At 34.4% G+C, this 13,844-nt stretch overlaps 1 protein-coding gene across 5 annotated transcripts in view; it reads right to left on the bottom strand.

Annotated features, from left to right (window-relative positions):
- Positions 1-692: 692 nt before the first annotated feature.
- LOC111380953 (autophagy-related protein 9-like) overlaps positions 693-13,844 on the bottom strand; it is a 14,825-nt gene continuing 1,673 nt past the window's right edge. The window contains exons 2-10 of one of the 5 annotated variants that reach the window (XM_023004631.1): positions 6,758-7,474; positions 6,238-6,558; positions 4,200-4,422; positions 3,747-3,926; positions 3,451-3,657; positions 2,686-2,763; positions 2,530-2,600; positions 2,302-2,376; positions 693-1,778 (exon numbers count right to left, since the gene is read on the bottom strand). In XM_023004631.1, the coding sequence (XP_022860399.1) occupies positions 938-1,778; positions 2,302-2,376; positions 2,530-2,600; positions 2,686-2,763; positions 3,451-3,657; positions 3,747-3,926; positions 4,200-4,422; positions 6,238-6,558; positions 6,758-7,332 (2,571 nt within the window). In that variant the 5' untranslated portion in view covers positions 7,333-7,474 and the 3' untranslated portion in view covers positions 693-937. Of the gene's footprint in view, positions 1,779-2,301; positions 2,413-2,529; positions 2,601-2,685; positions 2,764-3,450; positions 3,658-3,746; positions 3,927-4,199; positions 4,423-6,237; positions 6,559-6,757; positions 7,475-13,844 lie in introns of all 5 variants that reach the window. The other 4 variants (XM_023004629.1, XM_023004630.1, XM_023004633.1 and 1 more) reach the window with 4 other exon arrangements.

The following is a 13,844-nucleotide window of genomic DNA, read 5'->3' on the forward strand; positions in this document are numbered from 1 at the left end:
ATGTAAGCCAGTCTTTGGCTTCTTCTACATTGCATGGATTAGTTGAGGCATGAGAGTCAGCTTCATCACTTAAAACATGGCTCGGCCCAGGGCCTCGTCATTTATGCTCAGACTCGTGAGGGTCAACCACATCATTGAGGCTAGGGCTCATCCCTTGAGGTTCGTCAGCCTCAACCTGTCCATGTGACTCTTATGTAGCATCCAACTAGGACTCTATGTAAAACGGAGTAACAATAGTTCTCCCAATCTGATACTAGAATTTATGTGGGTTAAACCCCCTTTACCAAGGCCCTCGTAATGTGGTACAATTCAGTTAATGTTAGGCTTTTTGACTTTTCTTTTTTGTCATTTGATGTTTTAACCCTTGTTTGGTATTAATAAATCAAATTTTAATCTAAATCAAAGTCAAACAATCAATATTAATCTCATCTTTCATGAATTCTATAATTTTTCAACCATACATTTCAAAAATCTCTATCAAAATCTAATTTTAATCTTCATAAACAGGGCTTAGTTTGCCTTCTTGGCCTTCTTTAATGCTCAGTCCTCACGTGGCTTAATTGCTTACTACAAGTTGGGAGTCACCATGACTGGGTGCCTAGTACTCGTCACATGGAGAAGCAACGAAGTCAAAATCTACTGGTTCAAGATTTACTAACAAAAATTTGAACAAGCAGCAGAAACATTGGAAATGAAACCTGAACAGTACACGAAATGGACGCTTGGATTAAAGATATTTCTATTACAATTTTGGACAGGTAAGTGGTGACTTTAGCATCTACTCACCTTCCAGATTATGCCAGTCCAGATCAATCTAGTTATATAGCAAAGAATGTAGAGCTTCATTTTTTCACAAATTTATATATTTTTTTTAATGATGGAACAACCCAGACGAGGAAAGTCTTACATATTCAATGGTTACTAGACATAGAACATATCACACAACATTTGCAGGATCAGCATCCTCGGAGGGACTCTCCGAAGGCCTTCTATATATATCATCGAATGCAAGATTAAATTCTCCAGCCTCTAAGTTGTCCATATAGAAAGTCCGTGACAATCTCCTGGAATTTCTCCAGTCCAAGAGTTGTTCCGGTTCCTCCTCTACACCTCCTTCCGAGAAATGATCATAATAATCACGAGAAGCATCGTGAAAGAAATTAGGTGGCTCTAGAAAACTAGTCTGCAGACCTGCATCCTGTGGACTAGTTCTTGCCCACCAATGACTCCTAGTAGGGTCTCCTACATTGTGTGAATCGTGATGCTGTAGGACACTTTCCCGGAAGAGAGGGGCTGACGTGGATGCTTCGAGTTCACTCTTCATTCTATCCTCAACTGATCTTTCCCAGTTATCCAAATATCTTTCTTCATTTTGTGTTTCATTTCGCATAAAGTGGGGTGGGACCAAGAAATCTTTAGAGTTCTCCTCATCACGTCTTGATGGAACGTTTCTTAGATTATCAGCTCTCTCATGATTTTGTGAGGTATAAAACCAATCAATAATATATGGAAAGTTTTTCTGTTCACCATCTATAAGCCACATTGAACCAAACTGATCAAAAGTTCCCCTATTAGTAAAGGGCGTTTCCCACAAGAAGCTGTTGTTTCTGTCACCTAAGCCTCTAAAATTTTGATTCGATAGTTGCTGCAACCCCGGAGTGAAATGCCCAACTATCATTTCCTGACCTTGCAACTTTTGATCTCTAAACGTTCTGAGTGATGCAATAAATTGCTTCCCTTGAGCACCTGGTTCCCATGAAGGATACGTTATCTGAAAGCTGCAAGTACATCAAATTTGAAATTGGACATGCATGAGGAAACCAGAACCATCTCAAATTGGAAAATTTGCACTATAGGCCCTAATCTACTGCCCTAGTGAGTTTGATCTCCAACCTTTAAAATGGAGCAAGTTGATCCTCGTAATTAGTCTTTAACGATGGAAACCATCCCAATCTCTATTAAAATGTCATGTCATCCTCGTGTCTAATTTTATAAATTTTAGATTTTACTGGCCAACTGAATCGGTGACCACAAATTCAATGTGAATCACGTTTCCATGAGGAACACATGACAAATAGAGATTTAGATTGTTTCCACAGCTGAGAACTGATAGTGCAACTACAAAGAAAGTTGAGGATCAACTTGTACTTTAAAAAGTTGGGGACCAACTTGCTACTTAGGCAATAGGTCAAGGACCAATGCTCCAATTTGCCACCTTAGATTTTGATAAACTAGTCCATGACAGAAATATTTGAAGTTATTGTTATTGAACAATGTTGTATTAAATAGCAATAGTCGTACCTCAAGAACGATTTTTCCATTTTCCCCTGGGAACTCCTCTGGTTGCGAGATGAATTAAATGGTGAACCATATTTTCTGTTGCCATGATTTTCAAAATCAAAGAGGCTAAAACTGCCACAGGTAAACAGTAAACTTCTAAATTTTGCATGATAGAATTTAATATATATTGTCCATATGGCAACCTTCAGAATATGTGGTCGAAGTGAAGATAAACAGTGTAATACGAACCTGCAAACATGACCTACACCTTCAACATCCACAGTGAAGTCCATAATGAATTGCAAGATATCATCCACCCGCTGCAGCATTAAACGTATCAGCAATTACATAGCTTTAATTTTAGTACCATGAAAAGCAAACACGAGATTGAAAAGAAATCACAACCTTTGGGACAACAAATAGAAGTAAATATGGTGTGAGAAAGATCGAGGCCATATCCTCCAGTAACATCATTCCAGTGTACTGCTCAAGGAAAATCATTTGTGTTAGATTACACAGTAACAAAGATATAGCAGATGGCCTGTTTATTGTACACAACCCATAAATTTGTAATTCTATAGCAAAACTTCTTATTACGAAATAATGAAATCCTCTGGATTCTGTTTGACAGAAAATATATGAAATCTAGGCATCACATTATCACAGTCATGAGTCAATCAAGAGGATAAGAAATGCAGTAGCACATGCAAGATTTGACCTCAGTTTAGCTATAAAATTTGGTTAAGAATGTTATTAATCCAGAGGACTAGGAAGTGCCAAGTAAGGCTGTCAACATGTCATAATAAAATTATTTAAAACATAAATGATTAAGGGAAAATTTCAGCATTAGTGCCCATCCCATTGTGCTTGTAATAACTTGGTCCCCAAACTCTAATTCTAGACATTTAAATCCTCTCAATTCAGTTGCCGCAGTGGTCATTGTGGTGGAAACCATCAACGTTACCATATTGCTACAGTGGCTATGAAGTGGGGAGTAATGCTTTAGTTTTCCCCACTATTTTATCAACACACAGGCAGTAAACTATAATTAGCTGAATACCAAGATCATGACATCTGAGAATGCAGCAATGCAGTAGAGTGAAGGACCACATATTTCGAGTTACTCTTCTTGAAAGACTTGAGATCATCAGGCATTTAATCTACAAATACCTGAAAGAGAGTTTCAAACTCCAGCCGTACAGTTTCAGTGTTCTCTTTCCCACGCCATCTTTTTGGCATATAATGTGTATGTTGGACAACAAGTAACATCTCCCCTTGAGGATCAAGGACAAGAAGCTCATCAATCATTGCAGCCCTGCTTATAGCTGTTATAGTTCCAAAAACTGCAGCATACCACAATAAGTTTCGACCGAATATCTGCGCAAGTGAGAACAAATTTTGTTAGGAAAAAGGAGGAAATGTTAAAGTTATATCCTCTATGTGGTGCGAGAGTCAAGTAGTATTACATGGCCTTCCAGCAGAGATTCTTCCAGGAATGCAATGATAATGAGAACAGCAGCAAAGCCACCAGAAACAAACGAAATGAACTTTGCAACAATGGTCAAGATCGGAGAAGGGAATTGCTTTATATAATCGGAAGCATGTACTATACTGGTATTCATCCGGTGCTTGAACAAATGGTCAACCTGCCGGAGCGAAACGAGAAATTGCAAGTGATAAAGCACTCTTAAGTAAGTTGAAGATAGAAATCATCTGATAAGTTCCAAGAAACAAGCTGTGAGGTATATTTGTGTAAATCAGAATGAGATGAGGTTGCAGTCGCAGTTGTATACAACTAAAGTGTAGCATCCATAAATTGGATGAAGCAGCTTCCTCACATGAATCCTTCCCCTCTCGGGGCATCACCCATGGAGAAAAAACAAGCTGCTTTGTCATGCATATTTTAGACAAGAATATACCTCATTGAATTCCCTGAACATCCACTTCGAGAGATTTGACCATCGTCGAGATGATGCTGTACTTGGATGATTATAGAACTGTTCGGCATGCCTCAAGAAGAGATATACTAGCATGAATATAACAAGGAATGGAGAGAGTAGCAGCATAGCAAAGCCAACAATCATAAGCCTTTTCTTCAATGTTTTAGGATCAGAGACAAAATCCCTCCGTATGCAGAAGTTTCTGTCAAAATAAAGCACATTCAGATGAGAAAAAAGATATAGTAGTCAAAAGTTCAAGTGATACCAAATGACAATTAAAAAAAATATCATAGTAGCCAAGGAGACTATTCCAGCTTGAAACCCAAATAACAAATATATGTTCAACATCATCAGCAAGATAGTATAGCCATCTGAATATATACATGGTCACCATCATCTGCCAATATGGACACTTTATCCATTTATTATAATATGTGTGTCAAGTGTTTAATCATATATCTATGCACATTTTTGTATCCCATTCTCATATATTTTTTTACACCATTATTGTATTAAAACCATGAGCCAAGCTGGTATATTAAGTTCCTTAAAACCGTTCCACGCATCAGGAAGGAGTTCATATTAGGTTTAACAAGACGAGAAGAGATATCCCTAAATTTGGAGCATTACAATAACTATATTTAATGGGGCTAGTAAAATTCAGGAGGAAAGCTTGGTTACGCAAGTAAAGAGTAAAGCTTGGTTTCAGTTACAGATAGACGAAAAATTACATGCAATTATATACTGCATGGTTCCCTAAAAAATACTTCAGTAGCAAGGAAAAATGGAATGAGTTAACCATTCCCGAGTCTCCAAATCCAACAAAAGAACTCCTAGCAGTGCTTCATGACAATGTGAGAAGCTGGATTTGTATAAGTGATCAGAAAATGATACTGACAAAAAGTCATCAGGTTTTCATTAAGATGTGAGGGAAAAACTTGGAAAATGAAGTCATTGGGACAAGATTAAGATGAGATGGTAAAATCTTAGAATGCATGGGCGTTCAGTGGGTCCCAATGAAAAAGGACTAAATATCTGGCGATGGATCATATAAGAGGATTCGAGGTAAGGGGTACACAGAGTGTGCTTTATAAAGGAAATCAGATGGAAAGGAAAAAGGAAAGCAAAGCAAGGACGATAGAGGCTCTTAACTAAAAGAGCCTACAAATTGGGTTTCTTTCCAAGTGTTCATTATTTTTCTTTTCTTTTCTATAGGTTGAGGGGGGAGGTTGTACCTGGCAATTCTTTTACTTCCATGGTTTCTGTGCAATCAAAAAGGTTTCAATTTTTATAGACACCAACCTTGTGGCACACATTCAAACTCTTTCGAGAAAGATAAGGAAATATATTCCATGTGACCAAAGTTTGTCGAGTTTTATGTCCACGTTCCTTCAAATGTTAAACTCAGTATCTACTCAAAAATTAGTTGAATGGTCAGAGCATCTTAATTGGATTCACACATTCTAAAGGAGAATAATTTTTGCGTTCAAAATAATAGGGAAAATTGCACCACTAGTTCCCAACTTATTGCTCCAATACCTGGTTGATCCAAAACCTATAAAATTGAGCATGTTGGTCTCCAATTTTTATTATAGTGGCACAATCATTTCCCTGTGGTGGAACCGTCAAAAGTCTTGGTTAAATTGTGACTTGTCCCCTCAAAGAAAAATGACTCGATTCAAATTTTACGAACCAAGCAAAGTTAGAAAGCAAAACCTAGCTTCGTAAAATTGGACGTGTCAAAGCTGTGACAATTTAAAAGAGATTTGAATGGTTTCTGTCATGGGTGGAGAATTAACGCATGGCGGTACGGTAAGGCTAAGGACAAACTTGCTACTAGAGCAATAGGTAGGAGACCAAAGGTACAAATTTCCCAAAATAATTAAAAATAGGAAGCATTCAATTGGACATGGAAACATGGTTAGCACAGACAGCAACGCAGGATTTATTCCAGTTATCTTTTCCCATATTCTACTTTACAGATGTTATTGTGCAGTGGGGGAAGATCATGGCTTACCTGTCAAACATACTCTCTAAAATGTACCAGTTCAAGGTCCATTCAAGGGTCTTCGGCAGTACTAGACGACGTTGCAAACCGTCTGGATCAACACTGACAGTTGAACCAGCACCAGGGATCCACCGAGGAATAGGTAATGCAAGCACTCCTTTGTTGAGCATTCCAATTAAATAATTCTCCTTTCGCATCAATCGCATCACTACATCATGAATAGAAAGATCCTTGACCACACTTAGTTGTTGCACACTTTGAACCTTGACGACTTTTTCAAGAATCAAAGCCCATGGGGTGGTTTGTATCTCCTTATCTGTCACATGGAGACTGCCAAAAGATATTAACTTCTTAAATCAGTTATGAACAAAAGAATTTCAATCACTCCAATACATAATATTTTGGTAAATGGCAATCGATGGCCACAAAACTTGCCTCGACTAAAATGAATCGTGAGCAAGACAAATAAGAAAAAAAGGGTTATCTCAGCTTTCTTCCAGATAAAATACTACATCACATGTAGATATACCTGTTGTGGTAAAAGTGGCGGATCTTAAGAGTCTCCTTTAACTGTGCAAAGAACCTCAAAAAACAAAAAATCCAATAGATGGAAAATATTGCCAGATAGCCCACAATTATGGATTTGATAAGGGTAAAAGGAGTCAGTGGATGCTCATGCAAAGCTTCCTTGGATAGGTCACAAGGCTTAATTCCAGATTCCACTGCAACCATCCCACACTTTGCATTGCGAAGGCCATTCCAATCAACATACAACAAGAAGAACCCAGAGAAACATATGGTAAAAGCCAGGCTCAGAAGCTCAAATATCCACTTTATGATAATGCACCAAAGGCCTTTCTCACAGTAGTAGCTGTAAATCCTTTGAAAAAACAGGTCCAGATCACCAATTGGTTCCAAAATTAAAGTATCCCCATCAAGAAGCCCAGAAGGGCTTTCACTACCATGGCTTGGTGCTTTATGATAGTCAGACAATTCAATTCCATGAGGTATCTCATCAAGCAAACCAGTAGTTAGAGATGATCTAGCATGCCATTTCCATTTGAATATGCGAAGAGCATGAACAACTTTGTGCCCACTGACCATCACTCACGCACACTGTAAAAAGAATTCATTTACTCCGAAGATCATAAAATCCAAGAAGTATCTCATCATACACAATCCTTGCTAATTTAAAGATTATTATTGAAAGAAATTTGAAGAAAACTAGCTGCTGCCTCTTTCGAATCTGCAAATTAATAAAAGTAATAATAAATATTATGTAGATATTTCAAAAAGATATGTAAAGCCAAACAACTTCTCAAAGACAGAATTAGAGAATTACACAGTAGGCTTTTGTTAGATATGAAGATAAAATCACTTAGCTCGATTATTTGTAATTAACATTGTACAAATACATATTTGTTATAAGTTATAAACATCCTGATTCTAGAGTATTTCATATGTCCAGGTGTCATTGGGTACAGGTGAGGTGGTCATTTTGCTTATAGATTTAATATTTACACAGTGCTTCCATAGTAAAATTCCAAAGAAATAGTAACATTTAACTTTTCCTATGTTCTTCTTCCCTTTCTCAATTTTCCTTATACGTCCATGTAGTCTAAGTGATCCACAAGATCCATGTCAGGAATTTGATGCCAGATTTAGGGGTGATACTCTTTTACATTTGATAAGTGAAATTCAGAACTGTTTAACCCAAAGTAGAATTAGTTGATAGATCAGAAATTCCCAGAAGGGATTTCTGATCTGAAGCAGACAGTTTTCCAGCCACTTTTAATCGATGCTTGCCTACAATTAGTAATATGATATTTCTTTCTAATGAACCTATGCAGCTCACAAAGAACTTTTCATAGCTAAGCATAAGCATAATGACCAAATTTAAACTACCATATTACCAGTTAAAGACAGAAACAGTATGCTATATGTTTCTTTTACTTCTTTATTTTCTATTAAAAATGTGGACAGCAAAGATTTACCCCATGGAGCTATAACGAACCCATACCAATCACCAGCATCAAATTTTAGTGAATGACAATCACATTTCAGCTCCAAGAATTTTAAGGACTCACATTTTGCCAACACAAGAAGCCTTTAGAGTAAACCAAAGAGCAAGGGCAGGCCTTCACAGCTTTATTTGCCATTACATGATTTCTTATTCATATCAAAAAATGCATGCCACACTAGAAACAATTTTATCTTCTCAAGAAAATGAATTAAAGTAAAAATAATAAGTTTAGCTAACAGGAATGAAGCATGAAATGATAATTAAGCTCTACCTAATTATAATCCGTCGATTATGTCAAACAATAACACAGCAGTGTGTTCCAAAATTTGATCTTCTTTTAGGGCAAATAAAACCAGCTAAAATTACAGAAACTTCCCTGGACAATTCACAAGTCCAACACAAATCAACCCCCCCCCCCCCCCCNATTTAAAACAAATTTGAAGAAGAATGAATTTTAAAAATGGAGTAAATTGCTCAAATGGTCACTAATATTTGCAAAAAAGTTTCAAGGGATCACTGAATTTTAAAAATCACCTAAATAGTCACTTAACTTTGCAAAGCTTAATGATCCCTGGGAAACTTTTTGCAAAGTTCAATGACCATTGAGGTGATTTTTAAAAATCAGTGATCCCTTAGAAATTTTTTGTAAAGTTTAATGACCATTTGGACAATTCACTCTTAAAAATGGGAACCAAACACGAACTTAGTTAAAAAAGCAAATAAATAGTGAACAAAAAATAAATATAATAGAATAAAAGGAAAAATAAATGAAATAGAATAAAAGGAATAGTACCCAAAATTTTTTTGTGTTATGTTAAATTTTTTTCTTCGCTTTGTCAGATTCAATTAGATGTACCAAATGGATAGAGCCATTCGCGTGCTCTGATCAACCTAGGAATGTCTTGAACTCGTTTTGAGATGAGTCTCTAGCCAAGTTGAGCTCCAAAGATTTTTCATGGGTTGGCTCGTCTTGAGCTCGTGGGCCCCCAGCTTTGATCATTTGAGCCAAACAATCACATTGGCACAGTGTCAAATTTTATTTAATTTGTTATTTTTTTTTGTAACGATCCTATTCTCCATATAAAAACTCTAACTACATTTTTTTCACAGAGCACGAAGCACAATCCAAACACTTGAGAGGGGTGAATCACTTCTCTTTTTCTCTTTAATTTTTCCAATGATCTGTAGTGTATCATTATATATTTCAATGTCAAAATACTTAACAATAAATTCAACAATCTTTGTTATTGGATTAAGTTGCGGCATTAGGTAATAGTAAACAGTAAATGCAACCTTTATCACAATCATCAATATATTCTTCTCATGTTGTAACAATAAGATTTTATGTTTAAGTATTTGTAATGACTCCAAGAATTTTTGGTAGACCCTTGAGTCATAGATTCTTGAATCTTGGCCAAATAAAGGTTCTAATATTGAGGAGTTTCATAATGCAAGAAACAATCACAACGCTAGCCTAATCGTGATTTGCATTATGTCACTCGTCAAATATTAGAATATTTAATTGGTCAAAACACACAAATATATGACTTAAGGCGCTGAACAAGGATTTTTGAATTTTCTAAAGAAAGAGAAGAGTTAGAGTTGTTGTTATTATTATTATTATTAGTTTGAAAAGGGTCCAATTTTTTTTTTATTATTATTTTTAAAATATTTATGTAAACTCTACTTCACTTCATTTTTTCCACAAATTACCTTCTCAATTTACAATTATAATACTATTCATATTAACTTCTTTTATTGTGCAATCTAATGTTTTACTGTCTTTAAAATTACTTACTTGAGTTAATTTTGTCTAATTCTAGTATAATTATATCATTCTACATATTTCTTCGATATATACCAATTCTATCTTTAGGTATACATATTGAACTTTTTAACTTGATTATGGACTTGAACAAATTGGTTACATTCACGAACTTCCAAATTTTTTTGAAATCATTCTTTATCACTTCTTAAAGTCCACTCTTCAGAATTTTTCGAGAGGTCATAAATGCAGACAATTTGTTCAAGTCAACAATCAGGCTAAAATGTTTGATCTGAATTCATATCTAGAAACTAGATGTAGGATTGATTCAAAATCTATTTGGCTCTCTGAACTTCGTAAAAATTTGTTCCACGCATTGCATGTTGCATAGAGAACTTAACGTATTTAAAAGTTTGAAAACATATAGATCTTTAGTCCAAGATGAAGTGAACACAAATGGTTTGAGATTTTTATGATCTGATTTTTCAATTTGTAAGTATTGTTTACATTTTTTTTTCTAATTTTTTGAAAAAATTCATGCAAGTGATATCTTATTTGTGTATACATTAAAATTAGTCAATTCAAAACCCAATAATAATAATAATAATAATAATAATAATAATAATAATAATAATAATAATAATAATAATTATTATTATTATTATTATTATTATTATTATTATTATTAAATAATGGTTTCAATTTTATTTTATTTTGAAAATGAGTCAACTCGACTTATGAGGCCATCAAACCAAATGATCAACCCAAGCAAGGTTTTTGTACACGAGTTGAGCTTGGGCATCTAAGGGTGGAGCCAACTCAATCGATTCATCAGTTCTAGATTCGACTTATGTTAGAATGACACTTTAATCAAATTACAACTATGGGAACAATATTGATTTTACATAATTAGTCAAAATCATCTAATTTTACATAATTACTTTGCATTTTGATAGATGAAGATGCAAAATTAGGTTAGGAATTCTTCACAAAAATTCGAATAGATGAAGAAGTCAAACGTCTATTTTTCTTTCATGGATCTTCTCATGTGTATGTTCATTCAGCCATAGTTCTGTTATGTTATGACATTGTTAATTAACTCTCAAATGCAATACTTTTTATTGTTGGGTTTTCAAAGACAGAAGTTGGTGATTGCGACTTGGGATCGAGTGAGGATTCGATTTTACACAATTGAGCAAATATGCTAAATACTAATATCTTGATCCATTGAAATTCCATCAAACTTTAAATATTAGTTCTTTTACAAATAATTATGTACAATATACTAGCTTCTTTCAGCAAAGAAATTTGAAAAATGGAATATCTTCCCTTGCCTTAGTTCTTCTATTTGCTTTCTTGCTTCCAAAGATTCCTTATTCCAGATTTGCTAAACAAAAGATATAGATTTCAAAGAAAGGTTAGCTGCGTTATCTGAGGAGTTAGAGAAGTGACTTGTAAAGAAGGATATAACTCCTGAGAAGACACAGACAAAACTAGCCCATGTGGCTGAACTTAGAAATTTAAGTGCAGGAACACGACGACAAAAAAAACTTCTAGCCTGCCCTTTTAAACTTATCTAGTGCTAGATATAGTGGGGCTTTTTCTTTCGTATCAAGAAAGTCATTTCAGCTCAGATCTCTCACAGAAATGAGGAGGCCTTATTTAATGTCTCTCTCGTACCAAAGAAAAATCCAATCAAATATGAATATCCTTCGACCGTTATCTTTATGAATACTTCATTTTTGCTGACAATCATGGACGCGGAGCTTCACAACTATGACTCGTATGATTTTCTAACACAACGGGTAGTTTCGAAATCTTTCTTCCTAGCTTCTGAAAAAACTATGATGTCAATAATCTTAGTAAGATCATGAAGGCTATAATTTTCAAAATATGATGGGATAAGGAGTCTTTGCTTTTGCTGAGAATTGAAGGATTGGATTCTGGTATGACGATAGGGGTATTGTTTAGGCTTGGTCTTCGGCCAGCCAAGTTGTAGAATACTTTTGGAACTAAGAGCCCTAAATGTTCATTTTTTCACTTTCTCAATATGGCCAATCTATTAATGTAGAATAATGAGTTCCGTTTGGTCTCTATTCTCCTTCTCATTTTTTTCTCATTCTTATTTTCAATCACACAATTTTTCATAAAATAATATTACATGCAAGTCAAAAACTTTTTATTCTTTTTCAACCACACATTTTTCAAAAAAACACTATTCCAATCATTAAAATTTGAAAAGAATGGAAGCCAAACGAGGGCTTATAATCTTTTGAGATGTTAGACTGAGTACCTGGGTATTTTTCTAGTAATTTTGAATGAGAAAGGAAGAAAGCGCTTAGTTTTGTTGGAAAAACATACGCAGATATCACATTGACTTTCTCTCGCCCTACTTCTAAAGATAGATAGAAAAGGTTGTAGAGGGCGACTATGAAATTCTCTCTTCTACCAATGATCAGTAGATTGAGCACTAACCGAATCTCGAGAAAGAAGGAGGAAAAGTAGAATCCATCAACAACGATTTTTCAGGTCAACTACTACATAGGACCGATAGCGAAGCCAAGTCGTATAAAATACAGAATTGTCATCAAACACACTTAAACTTTAAGAATGAAAACATATATCATCTCTAATTCCACAAAACTAGGATCCCTAGCATAATTTTCTTGTAGACATCAAGCTTTTTGTCTATCGGATTGCTGCTTCTCTTGATGAGACGGCATCTGAATGGTTTCAAAACACCTACAAGCTCGTCAAGCTTTTTCGGCTCAAGTAAAAGAGCCCATACTTTGAGCAAATTAGAAAAAGTTTTAAAAATTTGCATTTAGCTCCACAATCTCAATATTAAATTGTATTGAACGAGAAATATGTAAAATAAAGTAAGGACAAACATATTGGCGAACGAATTTGAGATGGGTGAGGATGGATAACTTTGTGCAAAAGTGGGTGAGCAATAATAACCTTTTTATTTTTGAATGAGCGAGTAGTAACCAATAATGTTGATTACTCATTTAATTAACTTTGAAGATTTAAGATTGTTTATTCAAGTAGGATTTGCATTTGTCATGTGAATTTTTTTGTCGAAGTGATAAATGAAATTGAGATGGATGATGAGCGAATAACATTTTTTTAAAGTGAGTGAGTAATCGAGAACTTTTTATAAGTAAGTAGTAAACTGGAGGTAAATGTTGGTATCGGTTAGGCTCCATTTGAGTTCCTCTTCTTTTCTTTTCTTTTTTTAAATTAGTTTTTGTAATAATAATAATAATTTTTTTATTATTTTGGAAAAAATTGTGATAAAAAAGTATGAAAAAATTCGAGTTGACATACAAAGACTTATTTTATTAAAAAGTTTTATAGATAAAAATTACTTTGATATAAATTTAAGTTCCCATTTGATAATCATTATTTTAAAACTCTTTATTCTACGTATTCATTTTTAATCACACATTGATACAATAAAATATTATAAACATAAATCTAAAACTTTTTATATTTTTAAATTCCATATTTACCAAAAATTCACCATTCAATGTAAAATGATAGCCATCAAACAGGGGCTTAAAATGTTAGAGAATGAAACTTAAATTGGTGTATTTAATTGGAACTTTTGAAAATTTTGATAGACTTTTTTTAAATGATGACTTTTGTGGATTTCATGAATCTTTTATAGATTTGTATGGAATTAATAGAAGTATTTCATAGACTTCTATATATTTTCATTTTAAAATTTTTATAGACTTTTGAAAACTTTCATTTGAAATAGAATTCATAGATTTAGTGTGAAATTCTCACATATAAGGTGTTAGTTTCCACAATTCCCCTTCT

The sequence above is a fragment of the Olea europaea genome, unplaced genomic scaffold, assembly GCF_002742605.1.
Source record: "Olea europaea var. sylvestris unplaced genomic scaffold, O_europaea_v1 scaffold2235, whole genome shotgun sequence".
Taxonomy (NCBI): domain Eukaryota; kingdom Viridiplantae; phylum Streptophyta; class Magnoliopsida; order Lamiales; family Oleaceae; genus Olea; species Olea europaea.